At 43.4% G+C, this 20,615-nt stretch overlaps 1 protein-coding gene across 5 annotated transcripts in view; it reads left to right on the top strand.

The window, feature by feature from the left end:
- The window catches only part of LOC140210713 (meckelin-like), a 211,378-nt gene that overhangs the window by 163,734 nt on the left and 27,029 nt on the right, over positions 1-20,615 (top strand). For all 5 annotated transcript variants that reach the window (XM_072279933.1, XM_072279934.1, XM_072279931.1 and 2 more), the window contains exon 21: positions 17,719-17,859. In XM_072279933.1, coding sequence (XP_072136034.1) covers positions 17,719-17,859 — 141 coding nt within the window. The remainder of the gene's footprint in view (positions 1-17,718; positions 17,860-20,615) is intronic.

The raw sequence follows: 20,615 nt of genomic DNA, 5'->3' as shown, positions 1-20,615 counted from the left end.
TTAAATACCAGCAAACATCACACCATCTGTAAAAAAGCCGAAGATGAAAAGAGGATGGCTTCTACAACAGGATAATGAACTTAAACACACCTCAAAATCCACAATGGACTACCTCAAGAGGCACAAGCTGAAGGTTTTGCCATGGCCCTCACAGTCCCCTGACCTAAACATCATAGAAAATCTGTGGATAGACCTCAAAAGAGCAGTGCATGCAAGATGGCCCAAGAATCTCACAGAACTAGAAGCCTTTTGCGAAGAAAAATGGGCGAAAATCTCCCAAACAAGAATTGATAGACTCTTAGCTGGCTACAAAAAGCACTGACAAGCTGTGATACTTGCCAAAGGGGGTGTTACTAAGTACTGACATGCAGAGTGCCTAAACTTCTGCTTCAGGCCCTTTTCCTTACTTGTTATTTTCAAACTGTAAAAGATGGAAATAAATAAGTTTTCTTGCTTAAAATATTAAAGAAATGTGTAATCTTTATTCTATGCCTTTTGGAAATCAGTTCACCTTTGACTCACTTAGCTATTCACAGTAACAGAAATTTTGACCAGGGGTGCCCAATCTTTTACATGCCACTTTATATGTATATTAAAAAGCTAGATTAAAAATAGTCGCAAACAGAAATAATATACAGGTTTCCTCCGCCATCCGAAGGTAGAGTGTTCCTATGAAATGGTTCGTAAGCCAGAATGTTGTAAAGTGAAGAAGCAATTACCATTTATTTATATGAGAAAAATTTGTGAGCGTTTGCAGACCCAAAAAATAACCTACCAAATCATGCCAAATAACACATAAAACCTAAAATAACAGTAACATATAGTAAAAGCCAGAATGATATGATAAATACACAGCCTATATAAAGTAGAAATACTTTTCTGCAATCATTGCTGCACTGTTCTTGGTAGCGAAAATCTCGCAGAAGCGCCGTCGGCAGAAACACTCTCTCCAGTAACCTTTAAGCTATGAAGCTGCCAAATCATACCAAGTAACACATAAAAATACACAGCCTATATAAAGTAGAAATAATGTATGTACAGTGTGGTATCACTTACCGGAATTGGGAAGACAGCGCCGAGCACACTGATCATAGTTTGTTAGGCTGAGTCGTCGGAGGTTGGGGTGGTGCAGTGGCCCCCACCCTCCGGGCCCCCGACCGATACTGATCCGTGGAGAATGCAGCGGTCCTGCAGTGGCCGGAACGCACCCAGCACATCTTTAAGAAAAATGCCGAAATAAACAAGCTAATTAATTAGGTGCCGCCCGGCACGTAAATGTCGGCCCAGGTCAGAGGGGACGCAATCAGCAATTGCCTCTGATCTGGGCTGACATTCACGTGCCGGGCGGCACCTAATTAATTAGCTTGTTTATTTCGGCTTTTTTCTTAAAGATGTGTTGGGTGCATCCCGGCTGCCGCTGCATTCTCCATGGCAGTGTATCGGTCTGTGGCTCGGGGGTTGGGGTGGTGGGACACTGGGGTCTCATCTCATCATTGTCTGTTTACATCAAGGCAGGCAGATCATCTCCTTCTATGTCTGCCTGCCTCGATGTCGAAGGTCGAGGTTCGTCGTCTGCTGTGGCTGATGTGGAAGGCTTGAAAAATGACAGTATGCTTGACTGCTTATCGTCATGCATTTTTCTATCATCTCATGCAGTTGCTTCACGTTCAGCTCCTGGACGACTTCACTTTCGGTCTGTTTGCTACTGCATTCGGTTTTGATTGTTATCCTTTCCTCTTCCAATTGCATCAGCTCTTCATCTATCAGTTCTTGGTCATGGGATGCCAAAACCTCTTCAACATCATCTCCATCAACTTCCACAAGCCAAACTCACTTTGTCCTTACTTCGTTCACCACAATCAAAACACTTATGTCTAGTTTGACGCTAAGTGTAACACCCTTACGAGCCCTTTTAGGCTTTTCCGATACCTTAGAACTCATCTTGCTAACGGCCGCTCACAGGCACATGTTTAAGTAATGCCGGCTAGAATGCCGTTCCGGGGGAGGAGCTTGGCTGCTCGGGGCGCGCGCTGCCTTTTTTTGTAACAGTGAAAACACCTTCTGTTAGCGAAAACAGGTAACTAATGTAGGTCTTTCGTAACAGCAAGGTTTCGTAAAGCGAACGTTCGAAAAGTGGGAGACACCTGTACGTTTTAAAAAGTGAGGTAGTGTTCATGGGTTCAATGCCCATTTAGGAATTAGATGGTAGAGAGGAAGAATCTGTTTCTGAATTGCTGAGTGTGTGCTTTCAGGCTTCTGTACCTTCTTCCTGATGGTACCAATGAGAAGAGGGCATGTCCTGGGTGGTGAGGGTCCTTGATGATGAATGCCACCTTCCTAAGGCACCGCTCCTTGAAGATGTCTTGGATATTATGGAGGCCAGTGCCCATGATGGAGCTGACTAACTCTGCAAATTTCTGTAGTTTCTTTCAATCCTGTGCTGTAGCCCTCCACCCTCCCCATGCCAGACAGTGATACAGCCTGTCAGAATGCTCTCCATGGTACATCTATAAAAGTTTTTGAGTGTTTTAGCTGACAAACCAAATCTCTACAAACTCCTAATGAACTATAGCCGCTGTTTTGCCTTCTTTATGTTGGGACCAGGTTAGATCCTCAGAGATCTTGATACCCAGGAACTTGAAATCGCTCTCCCTCTATGAGGATTGGTTCCTGTTCCCTCGCCTTACTGACATTGAGCTCAGATATATAAAGAGTAAAAGAGAGATTAGAGTGGATATCAGATCACAAGAAAATGATGCTGGAGAAGTAGTAATGGGGAACAAAGAAATGGCAGACGAATTTAATAAGTATTTTGCGTCATTATTCACTGTGGAAGACACTAGCAGTATGCCAGAAGTTTGAGAGTATCAGGGGGCAGAAGTGTGTGTAGTTGTGATTACTAAGGAGAAGGTGCTTAGGAAGCTGAAAGCTCTGAAGGTAGTTAAGTCACCCGGACCAGATGGACGACACCCCAGGGTTCTGAAAGAGGTGGCTGAGATTGTGGAAGCATTAGTAATGTTCTTTCAAGAGTCACTAGATTCTGAAATGGTTCCCCAGGACTGGAAAATTATTTAAGAAGAGAGGGAGGCAGAAGACAGGAAATTATGGGCCAGTTAGCCTGACTTCAGTGGTTGGGAAGATGTTGGAGTCCATTATTAAGGATGAGGTCTCGGTAGATGGAAGCACACTATAAAGTAGGCCAAGGTCAGCATGGTTTCCTAAGAGGAAATTTTGCCTGACTAATCTATTGGAATTCTTTGAGGAAATAACTGCCACGATCCAAAGACATGCCGGTTAGTTGGTTAATTGGTCATTGTAAGCTGTCCTGTGATTAGGCTAGGGTTAAGCCAGGGATTGCTGTGTGGTGTGGCTGGCTCGAAGGGTCAGAAGGGCTTACTCTGCTCTGTATCTCAATAAATAAATCAGCCATGATGGAATGATGGAGCATACTTGATGGGCTGAATGACCTAATTCTGCTCCTATGTCTTATCATCTTATTGTCTAATGATTACTACGGTGACACGGCTCAACACCCTCGTCCAACACCCACTGTTCAAGTTGAGCTGCAGCAGCGATAGTGGACAGGCTGGAGGACACGGATGTACGAGGTGCTGGTGAGGCCATACTTAGAATGATGGCATCAACGAGAAGAGAGCATGGTCTGGATGGTGGGAGTCCTTGATGATGGATGCTGCTTTCCTGTGACAGTGCTCCTTTGAAGTATGCTCAGAGGTGGGAAGGGCTATACCCATGATCGACTGGGCTGCATCCACTACTTTTATTGTAGGCTTTTCCATTCAAGAGCATTGGTGTTTCCATACCAGGCCATGATGCAACCAGTCAGTATACTCTCCACGTGGCCAAGTGGTTAAGGCATTGGACTAGCGATCTGAAGGTCGTGAGTTCGAGCCCCAGCCGAGAGGACGTGTTGTGTCCTTGAGCAAGGCACTTAATCACATATTGCTCTGTGATGACACTGGTGCCAAGCTGTATGGGCCCTCATGCCCTTCCCTTGGACAACATTGGTGTTGTGGAGAGGGGAGACTTGCAGCATAGGCAACTGCTGGTCTTCCATACAACCTTGCCCAGGCCTGGACCCTGGAGAGTGAAGACTTTAGGCGTAGATCCATGGTCTCACAAGACTAACGGATGCCTTTATTTTACTCTCCACCACAGATCGATAGAAGTTTGTCAAGATGACATGCTGAGTCTTTGCAAACTTCTAAGATAGTAGAGGCACTGCCATGCTTCTTTGTAATGGCACTTACATGTTGGACCCAGGACAGATCCTCTGAAGTTATAAAACCAAGGAATTTAAAGTTCCTGACTCTCTCTATTTCTGATAGCCCAATGATGACTGGCTCATGGACCTCCAGTTTCACCCTCCTGTAATCAGCTCCTTGGTCTTGCTGACGTTGAGTTAGAGGTTATTGTTGTGGCACCACTCAGCCAGATTTTCAATCTCCCTCTATACACTTGTAGCCTGCTGGTAAGCCTCAGGCTCGCTCAGCTCGCTTCCGTCTAGGGGGAGCAGCCTTCAGCCCCGCCAAACTCTGTGATCGAGTTTGTGTAGATGCTGTGTGATGTACCCCGCCACGCCAAATAACAGACAGTACCCTATATGCAATTAAATGATTACACTTTATAGATTTTACTGGAACTATGTAATAGAGATACAATAGGAAAGTAAAAGGTGCCAAACTTATCAAAGTTCAACTACTTTGTGCACAACCGTTGGAGCTCAATTAACAGGGTCCTCTTTCCACCATTCAATCCCCTCTGACTCCCTCCACCCGCCACCAGGGACCAACCACGGTGGTTAACCAGACACTCCACACGAGTTTGTCCTCGTCTCCTCTCCTCGCCAAAGACCCTGGGCCTCAGACTCCCACTCGGGGTCCGTTCGGTCATTCAGCTTACAGCATCACGTCTCCTCTGTCTGTCCCCATCCGCCTTCTGCCCCAAAGCCCACGAAAACAATAGCTTACACTCACACAAGAAAGAATAACATCTATCCCAATTGGTTAGCAAATGAATACAATTCTCTTTATCAGTAATATAACCCAAACAAGCTGCTAGAGAGAAAACCACTGTCTCAGCAGTTAACATCACAGAGAAGCCATTTTATTTTTAACATAACAAAGAAGCCATTTTATTAACCTTAGCGGTAACATAAAAGAAGAAACCCCCTACACACTGATTCATCAACACCTTTGATTCGACCAACAGTAGTGTCATAAACAAACTGAAATATGGCATTGGAGCTGTGCTGAGCCACACAGTGGTAAGTACAAAGGGAGTAGAGCAGGAGACTAAGCACACAGCCTTATGGTGCACCCCTGCCGATGGTGATTGTGGAAGAGATGCTGTTGCCAGCCCGAACTGACTGGGACCTCCAAGTGAGGAAATTGAAAATCCCAGTTGCACAAGGAGATATGGAGGCCCAAGTCTTGAAGCTTACTGATTAGCTTTGAGGGGATAACAGTATCAAAAGCCGAACTGTAGACAATGAAGAGCACCCTGATGTATTCATCTTCATTGTTTTACATTATGTTGTCTCCTTTACTGAGGCAGTGAGAAGTGTAGATAGAATCCATGGGGAGGAGGCTAGTTTACGTGGCCACAGCTCTCTGCATTTGCATGCAGTCACCAGCAATGCAGTTTCCATAGCAAGCCATGGTGCAACCAGATAGAACACTTTCAACCATGCTTCAATAAAAATTGGTGAGGGTCAAGTGGGCCATGCCAAATTTCTTTGGCCTTCTTGGCTGTGGTGTCTGTGGCTGGACTAGGGCAGGCTATTGGTGATGTTTGCTCCTACAAACTTGGAGTTTCAAGCCTCTCAACTTCAATGGGAACAGGAATGTGTATACTGCCTCCTTCCTGAAGTTAGCTCTTTTATTGCACTGACCTTGTGGGAAAGGTTGTTGTCTTGACATCATGTCACTAGACTCTCTATCTCCATCCTGTTCTCTGATTTACAATAATTTGAAAGTTGGCCCAATTTGGTGGTGTCATCTGCAAACTTATGGATGGAGTAGGAGCAGAATCTGGTCATACATTTTGAGTATACAGGGAATAGGGTTGACGATACAACCTTGTGGGCTGTCAGCGCTGGGGATCATTGTGACAGAAGTGCTGCACCTATGCTTACTGATTGTGGAGTCTTGGTAAGGAAGTGAAGGACTGGAACTGGAGGCGTTGAGTACCAGATATCGAGTTTGTTGGTGAGTTTGCTTGGAACTATAGTTACTGAAGGTGGAACTGTCACGAATAAAGAATAATTTCCTGTCCAGTTGCTCCGGAGATGAGCGTAGGGCCAGAGAGATGGCGTCTGCCATGGACCTGTTTCAGTGGTAGGCAAATTGTAGTGGGTCAGGGTTGTCCCGAAGGTTCCTGTGGGTTCAGGTACATAGGGGTAGGTGGTGACATTCCAATCACCTTCTGTTCTGAATGTGCATGGATTCTGTTAAGATGAGCATGAAGGGATGCGTGAACTGTGGGCAAATGGGAAGATAAGATTCGAAGAATACATTACCTTTATTTGTCAAATTTACATAAAAACATTGGAACGTACAGTGAAATGCTTAGCTTTGAGTCAATAACCAGCTGAGTCTGTGGATGTGCTTGGGGGCAGCTGACAAGTGTTGTCATGCTTCTGGCACTAACATAACATGCCCATGACTTACTAACCCTAACCTGTATGTCTTTGGAATGTGGGAGGAAACTGGAGCACCCGGAGGAAACCCATGCGGTTATAAGGAGAACGTGCAAACTCCTTACAGACTCTGTACAGAATTGAACCAGTGATCGCTGGCTCTGTGAAGCTGTTGTAGTAACATGCCACCCACCAGCTTGGGTGGACATCTTAAGCAGCATGGACTAGTTGGGCAGAAGGGCCTGACTTTCAAACTCCAAACTGTTTAAGCAGTGTAGAATCAGAATTGAGTGGAATCCATTACCCAGTCAAGGTCTATGCACACTTCCATCTGGAAGAGGCTGTGTTATACACCATTTGTGAATTGGAACACACTGAATTTCCCCTTCCTGACTTGAGGTGTGACAGAAATCCAGCATCGCCTTCCGACACAGCAGACTGTGACTTTCCCAGTATCCTCCTTTGAGCAGAGGACACTTACATATAAATAATTGGCTTAAAGGCTTTCCAAATTACTTGCAGCTGTGCACAACATCAGTAATAGAATAATTTCCATTCAGCCCACGAATATGGGTGTCTATACATGCAGCCATATTTCACCGCTTCGGTGTAATTTTCATGTTATAAATAAATCAAACTGCTTTTGTTTGACTATAATGCCCTGACAGGGTTCCATTTGAGTTAAAGCATACAACTATGTACTGTAATTATCCATGAAGAAAATTTCAAAATATAAGGAACTCAGACTGATTTTACTAATTGTAATAATGTAAACTGAATGAAGCTTTGAACTACTCAAGTGCCTGGATTAATGTAGATGGTAACGCTGGGCTTCCTAGATATAGGCATGAATTAATGTACAAGGACATTTGAAACCCTTCTCAAAATCAGTGGAATCATAGAACAATATAGCACGGAAACAGGCTTTTGGTCCCATGAGTCCATGTCTGCCATGTTTTCCGGTGCTCCCAGTGACGCCTCATTTACACTGTTAACACCCAATGCAAATTGGGGGCTGCTTTGTTGAGTAATTATGCTCTGGCCACCATAAAAGGCAGGATCTCTCAGTTGCTCATTCGTTATGTGCTGTGTCATATGGCGTAGGTGACCATGATTGTTTTTGGTAAATTTTTCTACAGAAGCAGTTTGCGATTGCTTTCTTCTGGGCAGTGTCTTTACAAGACGGGAGACCCCAACTATTATTAAAACTCTTCAGAGATTGTCTGGCTGATGTCAGTGATTGCATAACCAGACTTGTGATGTGTACCAGCCGCTCATATGACCATCCACCACCTGCTCCCATGGCTTCATGTGACCCTGATCAGGGGGCTAAGCAAGTGCTACACCATACCCAAAGGTGACCTGCAGGATAGCAGAGGGCAGGAACGCCTTACATCTCCTCAGGTAGAGATGCATCTCCACCCCACCACCCTTCTCAGTGGCTACCCATTTCAGTTTGACTCCCCATTCCCATTCTGACATGTCTGACTGTGACCTCCACTACTGCCATGATGAGGCCACACTCAGGATGGAGGAGTAACACCTTAGATTCCGTCTGTGTAGCATCCAACCTGATGGCATGAACATTGATTTCTCCAACTTCTGATAATTTCTTCCCCTCCCTCCTTCACTCTTTCCAGTCGCCATTCTAATTACCCTCTCACCCCTCCTCTTCTCCTCACCTGCCTATCACCTCCCTCAGGTGCCCCTCCTCCTTCCTTTTCTCCCGTTGTTCACTGTCCTATTCAGTTCCTTTTCCTTCAACCCTATACCTCTTCCATGTATCATCTCTGCTTCATTCCCCTTCCCCTTGTATCCCTCTTCCACCTATCATCTCTGCTTCATCCCCCTTCCCCTTGTATATCATCTGCCAGTCTGTGTACCTTCCCCATACCCCACCTTCTTATTCTGGCTTCTGCACCTTTTCTGGTCCTGATGAAGGGTCTCAGACTGACTATTCACCTCCATAGATGCTGCCTAACTTGCTAAGTTTCTGTGGCATTTTGTACACATTGACCAAGGTTTCGGGCATCTTCAGAACCTCTTGTGTTTATGTGATCCACCTAATTAGTCCTAATTTCCTGCATTTGGCCCAAGGAGAAGTGCGAGTTATTTCATAGTGTCATGGGAATGGAAACAGGCCCTACAGTCCATTGCATCAAGTACCCACTTTGAACCCTATTCTTCGCTAACACCTCTGTTCTCCCCACATGCTTCCACACTTCGGGCAACTTACAGCGGCTAGTTGGCCGACCTATCAGAATCAGAATCAGAATTGGGTTTATTATCACCAGCATGTGTCGTGAAATTTGTTAACTTAGCAGCAGCAGTTCAATGCGATACATAATATAGAAGAAGAAGAAGAAATAATAATAATAAATAAATAAATAAATCAATTAAACGCCTTGAGTAAATCAATTAACATTTTTTTTTGTGTGCCATACTCTGCCGGAGCCTCGGCGACCACTTTTCAAGTGGTTGTCTTGGAGGAAAGATTCTGTGAGTGGTCCCCCACGTCCTTCTCACAGCGCAGTTTTTTTTAACGAGGCCGAGTTGCGAGCTCGACACTCAGCCCGGCACAGATGGAAAGTGGCCCGACTGGGTTCGAACTCTTCGCTTCGGAGTCCAGCGCTGATGTCACTGCGCCTCCAGCCGCTTAATTACAGTATACATTATTGAATAGATTAAAAATCATACAGAAAGCAGAAATAATACATATTTAAAAAGTGAGGCAGTGATCATGGGTTTAATGTCCACTTAGGAATCGGATGGCAGAGGGGAAGAAGCTGTTTCTGAATCGCTGAGTGTGTGCCTTCAGGCTTCTGTACCTCCTACCAGCTGGTAACAGTGAGAAAAGGGCATGCCCTGGGTGCTGGATGTCTTTAATAATGGACGCTGCCTTTCTGAGACACCGCTCCTTGAAGAAGTCCTGGGTACTTTGTAGGCTAGTACACAAGGTGGAGCCGACTAAATTTACAACCCTCTGCAGCTTCTTTCGGTCCTGTGCAGTAGCCCCTCCATACCAGACAGTGATGCAGCCTGTCAGAATGCTCTCCATGGTACATCTATAGAAGTTTTTGAGTGTATTTGTTGTCATACCAAATCTCTTCAAACTCCTTAAGTATGGATGCTGTCTTGCCTTCTTTATAACTGCATCGATATGTTAGGACCAGATTAGGTCTTCGGAGATCTTGACACCCAGGAGCTTGAAAGTGCTCACCCTCTCCATTTCCGATCCCTCTATGAGGATTGGTATGTGTTCCTCCATCTTACCCTTCCTGAAGTCCACAATCAGTTGTTTTGTCTTACTGATGTGCAAGGTTGTTACTGTGACACCACTCCACTAGTTGGCATATCTCACTCCTGTACACCACCTCATCTCCATCTGAGATTATACCAGCAATGGTTGTATTGTCAGCAAATTTATAGATGGTATTTGAGCTATGCCTAGCCACACAGTCATGGGTATAGAGAGTGTAGAGCAGTGGTCTAAGCACACACCCCTGAGGTGTGCCAGTGTTGATTGTCAGCGAGGAGGAGATATTATCACCAATCCGCACACATTGTGGTCTTCCGGTTAGGAAGTCGAGGATCCAGTTGCAGGGGGAGGTACAGAGGCCCAGGTTCTGCAACTTCTCAATCAGGATTGTGGGAATGATGGTGTTAAATGCTGAGCTATAGTCGATGAACAGCATCCTGACGTACTGTAGGTGTTTGTGTTGTCCAGGTGGTCTAAAGCCGTGTGGAGAGCCATTGAGATTGCGTCTGCCATTGACCTATTGTGGCGATAGGCAAATTGCAATGGGTCCAGGTCCTTGCTGAGGCAGGAGTTCAGTCTAGTCATGACTAACCTCTCAAAGCATTTCATCACTGTCAATGTAAGTGCTACAGGGCGGTAGTCGTTAAGGCAGCTCACATTATTCTTCTTAGGCACTGATGTAACCTGCATATCTCTGGGTCGTGGTCAGAAACCAGAGCACTAGGAGAAAGTCCACATGGTCACAGGGAAAATATGTAAACTCCACATAGATACTAACTGAGACCAGGATTGAACCCAGGCTTCCTGCCTGTGAGGCATCGGCTAAATTAACTGCATGCCTGTAGAACCCCCATTGAGATTACTAAATTGTCATTCACTGAAGTAAGATTTAGAACGAAGAACGTGAGATGGGGGCCGGCTGGTGGCGCAACGACATTGGCGCCGGACCTGGGAGCGGAGGTTCCTGGGTTTGAAACTAGTCGGGTCCGCTCCTGAGTACGCTTTCCATCCGTGCCGGGTTGAGCATCGAGATCGCAACTCGACCTCGTAAAATAAAGGGAAAATACTGCGAAAGTGTCTGTGTGAGGAGTGGCGCGCCACACAGTCTCTCTCTCGCTCTGTGCCTTGTAAAAAAGCCATGAAAAAGACATCATCACGGACGCATGCACGGACACGCAGACGCACACGCACAGACTCGCACGCATGCAGGCACACGCCAAAAAAAAGAATGTGAGATGGTTTAATTCCTCCTCTGAAGAATTGATTCAATTCACTCTGTCCATGCATTTTTTTTGTTCAGAGAAGTAATTTCTGTAGGAGCAGTGGATTCCCCTGCATCTCCTTCCCTCTGCTGCTTACGCAAATCCAAACAGAATCAACTCCATGCTTAATTGTGCAAATAAATATAGTCTGAAAGATGTGGATTACTATTGTTCTAATGTGGGCAGAAGTTCCTGGAAGGAGATGAGGATGAGATTATTATTATTATTTCTTAATTCAGTGAACTGTCGTGACTTGGAATGTTTTGCTTGAATGAGTGTTGAAGGGGGAATTCAGTTACTGCTTAAAAAAAAACACTTGGAAGTTTCCTGGGAAAGGGCTGGTGAGTGGGATTTATTGAATTCCATTTAGAAACCGTTGTCATTGTGAACTGTGTTGTTCTATGACTGTACAACCCAGTGTATAAGAGATAGAAGCAAGCACAGTGCTATTAACACACATCAAAGTTGCTGGTGAATGCAGCAGGCCAGGCAGCATCTCTAGGAAGAGGTACAGTCGACATTTTGGGCCGAGACCCTTCGTCAGGACTAACTGAAAGAAGAGCTAGTAAGAGATTTGAAAGTGGGAGGGGGAGATCCGAAATGATAGGAGAAGACAGGAGGGGGAGGGATGGAGCCAAGAGCTGGGCAGGTGATTGGCAAAAGGGATATGAGAGGATCATGGGACAGGAGGCCCAGGGAGAAGGAAAAGGGGGACGGGGGGGGAAACCCAGAGGATGGGCAAGGGGTATAGTCAGAGGGACAGACAGAGAGAGAGAGAGAGAGAAGGAATGTGTGTATATAAATAAATAACGGATGGGGTACGAGGGGGAGGCGGGGCACCAGCGGAAGATGGAGTAGTCAATGTTCACGCCATCAGGTTGGAGGCTACCCAGACGGAATATAAGGTGTTGTTCCTCCAACCTGAATGTGGCTTCATCTTCACAGTAGAGGAGGCTGTGGATAGACATATCAGAATGGGTATGGGATGTGGAATTAAAATGTGTGGCCACTGTGGCCAAATAGCAAGAAGTAGTGGGAAGTAAGAGGACTGGGAAGTCTTTTAAAATCAAACAGAAGACTACTGAAAGACCATAAGGAGAGAAAAGATGAAATACGAAGGTAAGCTAGCCAATAATATAAAAGAGATTGATTGGTCAGACCACACCTGGAGTACTATGAGCAATTTTAAGACCATATGACAAAGACACAAAAGTAGGCCACAAAGCCCATCGAGTTTGCTCCACCATTCAATCATGCTGATTTATTATCCTTCTCAACCCATGATGGGGGGATCTCATTGAAATCTTTAGAATATTGAAAGGCCTAGACAGAGTGTATGTGGAGAGGATGTTTCCTATTGTGAGTAAGTCTAGGACCAGAGCAAATGACCTCAGAATAGAGGGACTTCCCATTTAGAATAGAGATTTGAAGGAATTTCTTTAGCCAGAGGGAGGTGAAACTGTGGAATTTATTACCATAGATGGCTGTGGAGGCAGAGTCATTGAGTATATTTAAAGTGGAGGTTGATAGTTTATTGGTTAATTATGGCATCAAAGGTTACAGGAGGAAGGCAGGAGAATGGGGTTGAGAGGAATATTAAATCAGCCATGATTGAATGGCGGAGCAGACTGATAGGCTGAGTGGCCTAATTGTTATTGTCTTAAACATCCTCTCCTGTGCACTCTATGTAGGCCTTTCACTATTTGATAGATTGCAATATGATTCCCCCCCCACCCACCCCCATTCTTCTAAACTCCAATGAGCACGGGCCAATCAAAGGCCCAGAGCCATCAGACACTCCTCTTACATTAACTCTTTCATTCCTGGAATCATTCTTGTAAACCTCCTCTCGATCCTCTCCAATGCCAGCACATCTTTTCTTAGATAGTTGGTTGGTTGATTGGCATCCATCTGTCTCAAAGGACAATGAGTGATCATCATCATTGTCGTCACAAGCCTGGGCAGAAGGTATGGAATCCCTAGATGCCCAGTCATCAAGATCCCCCTCTCAGCCTCACCAGTATAGTCCAAAGGAAAGCTTATGAAGCTAAAGTTGAAATCAGAAGTTTACATACACCTTAGCCAAATACATTTAAACTCAGTTTTTCACAATTCCTGACATTTAATCCTAGACAACGTTCCCTGTCTTAGGTCAGTTAGGATCACTATTTTAAGAATGTGAAATGTCAGAATAATAGTAGAGAGAATGATTTATTTCAGCTTTTATTTCTTTCATCACTTTCCTAGTGGGTCAGAAGTTTACATACACTTTGTTAGTATTTGGTAGCAATTCCTTTAAATTGTTTAACTTGGGTCAAACATTTTGGATGGCCTTCCACAAGCTTCTCCCAGTAAGTTGCTGGAATTCTGTTCCATTCCTCCAGACAGAACTGGTATAACTGAGTCAAGTTTGTAGGCCTCCTTGCTCGCACACACTTTTTCAGTTCAGCCCACAAATTTTCTATCGGATTGAGGTCAGGACTTTGTGATGGCCACTCCAATACCTTGACTTTGTTGTCCTTAAGCAATTTTGCCACAACTTTGGAGGTATGCTTGGGGTCCTTGTCCATTTGGAAGATCCATTTGTGACCGAGCTTTAACTCCCTGGCTGACGTCTTGAGATGTTGCTTCGATATATCCACATAATTTTCCTTCCTCATGACGCCATCTATTTTGTGAAGTGCACCAGTCCCTCCTGCAGCAAAGCACCCCCACAACATGATACTGCCACCCCCGTGCTTCACGGTTGGGATGGTGTTCTTCCGCTTGCAAGCCTCACCCTTTTTCCTCCAAACATAACGATGGTCATTATGGCCAGATAGTTCAATTTTTGTTTCATCAGACCAGAGGACATTTCTCCAAAAAGTAAGATCTTTGTTCCCATGTGCACTTGCAAACTGTAGTCTGGCTTTTTTATGGCGGTTTTGGAGCAGTGGCTTCTTCCTTGCTGAGCAGCCTTTCAGGTTATGTCGATATAGGACTCGTTTTACTGAGGATATAGATACTTGTCTACCTGCTTCCTCCAGCATCTTCACAAGGTCCTTTGCTGTTGTTCTGGGATTGATTTGCACTTTTCACGCCAAAGTACGTTAATCTCTAGGAGACAGAATGTGTCTCCTTCCTGAGCGGTATGATGGCTGTGTGGTCCCATGGTGTTTATACTTGTGTACTATTGTTTGTACAGATGAACGTGGTACCTTCAGGCGTTTGGAAATTGCTCCCAAGGATGAATCAGACTTAATATCATTTTCTGACCTCAATCCAATAGAGAATTTGTGGCAGAACTGAAAAAGCGTGTGCGAGCAAGGAGGCCTACAAACCTGACTCAGTTACACCTGTTTTGTCTGGAGGAATGGAACAATATTCCAGCAACTTATTGTGAGAAGCTTGTGGAAGATGATCCAAAATGTTTGACCCAAGTTAAACAACTTAAAGGCAATGCTACCAAATACACCCTATCCTCGTTATATGCGAGGGATACGTTCCTCGAAGTTGATGCATAATGTGAATAATTATTTAAATGGAGAAAATAGGGATGCGTTCCAGAAGGCTTCCTAAATATGTTTTATCTGTAATTTACTCACATTTTTATACCAAAACGGCACAAAAGCAGTACTACAAGACAACATTTGTATTATATTTAATCAATTTAAGGTAATATTCAATGTAATAAATCATAGAAAGTTAACATACTCTGGTGTACAGTACTCACCAACAGTGACAGGTGTGTTCGCTCCGGGAGATGAGTGGTTGTGGTTGTCAGGCAGCTTTACATGGATAAGGTGGATGGTTGTGGTTGTCAGGATAATATCAAGCATAGCAAGGGGTGAAGGAAGACTCACAGAACTCCTAGAACTGCCGGCAGCAGAAAATTACAGCGATTTGCATAAAATGGTGAGGGTTGCTTGCTTGGCAGCATTTTGTTTTAAATTTGCTTGTACGGAAGAGGGGTTGACGGCAGGGAACGACTGAAATACTGACTCCATTCTAAACTTGGGTCCATGTCCATCGCCATTTGTGCCAAGTGTTCCGACTTCCACCATTCCCTCACCGTTGGTAAACTCCCGGGATTTTCAAAATCGTCTGTTGCTTGCAGCATCTGAGAGATAGTTCGCCGTAAAAAAGAATACGCCTCGAATGTGGATCACACCTTGGTCGAGTGGTTGAATCAGCAATGTTGTGTTAGGTGGCGGAAAACGCACTGTTATGTTAGGATGAATGTTGTCCAAATGTTTAGGATGGGCTGGTGCATTGTCAAGCAACAAAAGAACTTTAAAGGCAAGATTCTGTTCCTGGCAGTAGTGTCCCAGAGCTGTGTTACCTTCAGCTGATGCCACGCTGTTTATAATTTCCAACTTTTTTCAAGTGTTAAAGCGGTTCTCTGCCGCTTAGCTGACGGCCCAAGACATGACATCGGACGCTTAGGAGGCATAGTTAAATAATTCAAGTGCAAAATCACTGCACCGTAGGTAAAACCAACAGAAGTTTAAAATCGTGCATCCACACTTTGCCAAAACCAATGCAAGAGTGGCAGGAGAGAGATTGTGAGGCGCGCGCACCTGACTTGTATTGGCGGGAAAGCGGTGCTTCTCACCCCAACAGTGAGACTGTGAAGCGCGCGCACGTGACTTGTATTGGCGGGAAGGCAGTGCTCCTCGTGTAACTGTGAATTTTGGACACATATAACGAGACGTTGCTAGAAATAGGTTCCTCGCATACCTGTGAATCCGCGTAGTCTGAAGGCGCATATAACGAGGATAGGGTGTACTAACCAAGTGTATGTAAACTTCTGACCCACTGGGAAAGTGATGAAAGAAATAAAAGCTGAAATAAATCATTCTCTCTACTATTATTCTGACATTTCACATTCTTAAACTAAAGTAGTGATCCTAACTGACCTAAGACAGGGAATGTTTTCTAGGATTAAACGTCAGGAATTGTGAAAAACTGAGTTTAAATGTATTTGGCTAAGGTGTATGTAAACTAATGACTTCAACTGTATATGTTTGACACCAGCTGGCTGCAGGAGCTGCTGGAAGGATGTTCAATGATGTCCAGCTGCCTTAGGGGCTCCACTCTGGATTTGCTGTATCTGGGTTTACTCCTGTAGCCTTCATCTCTCCCGAGGCTGCCCACAAGGTGGGGGGCAATTTACCCATAGCTGGAGGTTTACCCAGCTTTTCTTAGATAAGGGGCCCAAAACTGCTCACAATAATTCATGCAGTCTGACCAATGCCTTACAAGGGCACAGCATCACTTTCTTGTTCTTGTATTCCAGTTCTTTGCCTTTCTTATCACTGACTCGACCTGCAAATTATCCTTTAAGGAGGTTGATAGGTTCTTGATTAGTCAGGGTGTCAAAGGTTACGGGGAGAAGGCAGGAGAATAGTGTTGAGAGGAGTAATAAATCAGCCATGATGGAATGGTGGAGCAGCCTCGATGGGCCGAATGGCCTGATTCTGCTCCTGTGGCTTAATGGTCTTAACGATGACTGCAAATTTGGTAAATGTAATGAATTTCTAAAACAAAGTACTGCAGATATTTGGAATGAACAGATCAGGCTAGATTTGTGGAAGGAAAATTAGAGGGAACATTCTGGAGACCATTCCACATAAATAATAAAACTCAAGTTCAAGTTTATTGTCAACTGACTGTACACGTTCTTCCAGACCACGGTGTGCCAAACAACGTACATCACACACAGCACATAAACCAAAATATTATACTATAAATAAATTAATAAAATATCATTCAAAATGCATGTAGTGGCACATATAAACAGTAAACAGCTCACTGTCCTATTGACGAGACCTTGGTGCTGACAGGGTATTCATTAGTCTCACAGAAGCTGTAACCCAGTCTGGCAGTCCTAGTCCAGATGTTTCTGTACCTCCTTCCTAACGGGAGTGGGTCAAAGAGATTGTGGGATGGGTGGTAGGAATCTTCAACAATGCCTTGGGCCCTTCGTTTGCAACACTCCTGGGATATGTCACAAATAGTGGGGGGATTGAGACCCTTTTGATACTCTTGGCGGTACTTACTGTCCTCTAAGGTCTTGCGGTTTGATGTCTTGAGCTTCTGTACCACACAATCTAACAATGTAAAAAAGTCTGTATCTGTCTTCCACGTTTCGTTTAAATGACTGCATTAACCAATGGTTTGGTTAAATGCCTCAGAGTGGACAGTCTATGTACAATGGAGACTAAAGAGGTTGCAGATGTGCAATGTGGAACAACAGGAAAGCTGTTGAAGGAGCTCACCAGCATCAATGGAGAGAAGTAGACAGCTGGCATTTTCTGTTGAGACCCTTCATCTGAATTGGTCTATTACACAAAGTGCAAAATCAATTTCCTACCTAGACAGTGTTTTTAAAGAATGGTAGTCACAGTAACTACCTCAACTTTTCCCATTAAAAGCAGGGTAATTTTTCCAGAAATAAATGTAGTGTATCAAAGGTAGTTATAATTCAATATCCAGTCATTTCTTCTCTGAGAGTCTTATAGAATTATCACTATATGAAGCTTTTTTTAAAATTTCAGGTTATTGGCTTAAAGAACATCGCCAGAAGAGATCTGAATTTGAATCTACACCCTGGTCCGGATGTTGATCTGGCACCCTGGAGCCCAATTCTCCGATACGGGATATCAATGTCAATGTGGCTAACAGTCAGCTTGGCTCAGGTATGGAAACTGATCTCATTGTGCTGCCAAAGGGATGACAGACACTTCTGTTGGATTAGTAAGTAAATCTTCAGATGTATTTAACCAATGGTTAATATTAGTTAGAAATTCCCATTCAAAGTCAATACATAGAGGTGTAAAGCTAGCTAGAAATTTATAATGTGGCACGCATAGCAGGGGAAATATTTTCTTTCCGAAGGAAGAACAGAAAAAACATTTCTTTAACACCTTTTTTGACTTCAGGAGGTCTAATGTGCTTGAATATTAGAGAAATGGTTCGTTTTGTAATATTGGAAGCCAAAGTCAAAATTGAGTTTAGTGTGGTATGCATGAGTATGTGTAGTGTACTGAAGAACTTACAGCAGCATTACAGGTATGTACATAGCAGCATTCACAGAAAATGTAAATAAAGCATACAGTTTACACCATTTTTACGAGAAGCAAGAGAAACCAATTTTGGTGTAAAGTGGCCATAGTGTTGCTGTAATGTAAAGAACAGGAATTCAAAATCAGAATCAGCATTAATATCACTGGCACGTGAAACTGTGTGTTAACTTTATTGCAGCAGTTCAGTGTAATACATGATAAATATAGAACAAACTCACTTACAGTGAGTATATATATAATAAGTTAAGTTAAAATTTGTAGTGCAAAAATGAAAACAAATAACAAATGGTGAGGTGGTGTTCACAGGTTCAATGTTCATTCAGAAATCAGATGGCAGAGGGGAAGAAGCTGTTCCTGAGTCACTGAGTGTGTGCCTTCAGGCTTCTGTACCTCCTTCCCAAATGCACTAAGACACAGTGAAAAGTTTTGCATACTGTTCATACAGATCGGATATTAGTGCTTAATAAATCGATCATGTTTTATGCCTCTTTCTTGACTTACAAAAGAACCTTGGATCAAAAACAACAGAATCCAACAAAGGTAAAACAGTAACAATGCAGAATAAAGTTTAACAGCCACGGAGAAAGTGCAGTGAAGATAAGCAATAAGATGCAAGGTCTTATTAAAATAGAAGATGAGGTTCAGAGTTCAATTTATTGTACTAGGGAACTATTTCGTAGTCTCATAACAGTGGGATAGAATAGATACACTCATCTCAGGCTTCCAGCCAGGTCCAGGTATTGATTATAACCGACGTTTTGGTGACAAGCTCCATCATCTTCATCAGAGTTGATGCCCGAGCATGTCTAGTCCGGTGATATTTATACCCCCATAGTCCTTCCCTCCTGATTGGTTCGTCCTCATCCAATCAGGTTTCCGCTCTCCCACCTTGCTTATGATTGAATTCCAGTTCTTACTTAGAGTGAGACCTTTGTCTTTGTTAAAATTCTTTTTCTCTAGTTTTATTTCAAAACTGGGGTAGTAGAGTAGAAGGTTACAAGAACTGAATTGTACAGGTGATTTGTTCGAGTGATGTTGTTTGGGGTTTGAATATTAGTTAAAATACCTGGAAGAGCCTCCTGCTCTTAAAATACCAATGTGGACACTCTAGTGTATAGCTGAAAGGAAAATGTAGTTTTGATGTAATATGTCATTAGAAATGGGCATCTCTACCAGAACAGTTCTCCCTCAGACAATCTGAATGGATTTCTGTGTGAGACTTGAATAGTGAGCTCTGGTGAGAGTGGAACCAAGTGAGCTACTAATAACAGTCTGCTTCACCCCCTGTTTAGAGTAAGACCAAGTCAGCCACCTGTAACAGTCTCCTTCATTCTGTAGTTACCTCAGTAACCCAATGTGCAGTGTTCATTGTAACCTGATGTCACACAGAATGCCTGATTTAACACAGAGTATTGAACACTTCTTTCATGTCTGCTCCATTGTGACATTGCCTAGATTTTCTTGCTTAGTGGTTTCCATTCCAAGTACATGATTCCCAAAAGGCTAACATCAAGATCCAAAATCGTTTAATTCATTTCCAGTACACAAGTGTAAAGGAGAATGAAATAATTGTTACTCTGGATCCGATGCAGCACAAAAAAAATCATAATAAGAAACAATAATAATAAAATACAAAAAATATAAATACATAAGATAGCTTATTTACATAGATTTGGTTGTATGTCCTTAAAATGACACAAGGCACAAGACTGCATGCAGAATACACAGAAATAGCAAGTTATTAGAAAAGCAAACAAAATATTAATGTTTATTGTTTGGAGTAAATGAATATAAAAGTGTGTTTTGGTTAGATAGGGCATTGGTGAGATCACATTGGGAAAATTGTGTCCAAAATTGGTCTCCTTACTCTAGGAAGGATAGTAATTTATCAGGATCAGATAGGTTTAAGTTTATTAGACCAATATTTGGAACACATAAAATGCTGGAGGAACTCAGCAAGTTGGGCAGCATCTATGGAGGAGACTAAACAGTTAATGTTTCAGGCTAAGATTCATCATCAGAACTGATAGAGTCTCTGCCCAAAATCTTGGCTATATACTCCCTTTCATAAATGCTGTCTGATCTGCTGAGTTCCTCCAGCATTTTGTGCCTGTGCTGTTCAAGATTTCCGGTATCTGCAGAATATCTTGTTTTGTTGTGTTTAATACTTAGAATCGTTGGGTTATCTTGTAAGGAAAGATTGGGTAAGGTAGGTTTGTATCTGTTGGATTTTAGAAAAATGAGTAGGAACATGTAAGATCCTGTGTGGTACGTTAAGGATAAGTGGATATTGAGAAGATGTTTCCCTGTGAGTTTAGAATGAAAAGGAACTGCTTAAATATGAGTGGTTGCCCATTTGCAACAGAAGA

Source organism: Mobula birostris, chromosome 15, assembly GCF_030028105.1.
Source record: "Mobula birostris isolate sMobBir1 chromosome 15, sMobBir1.hap1, whole genome shotgun sequence".
NCBI classification, from domain to species: domain Eukaryota; kingdom Metazoa; phylum Chordata; class Chondrichthyes; order Myliobatiformes; family Myliobatidae; genus Mobula; species Mobula birostris.
This window is presented reverse-complemented; position numbering and strand designations above follow the sequence as displayed.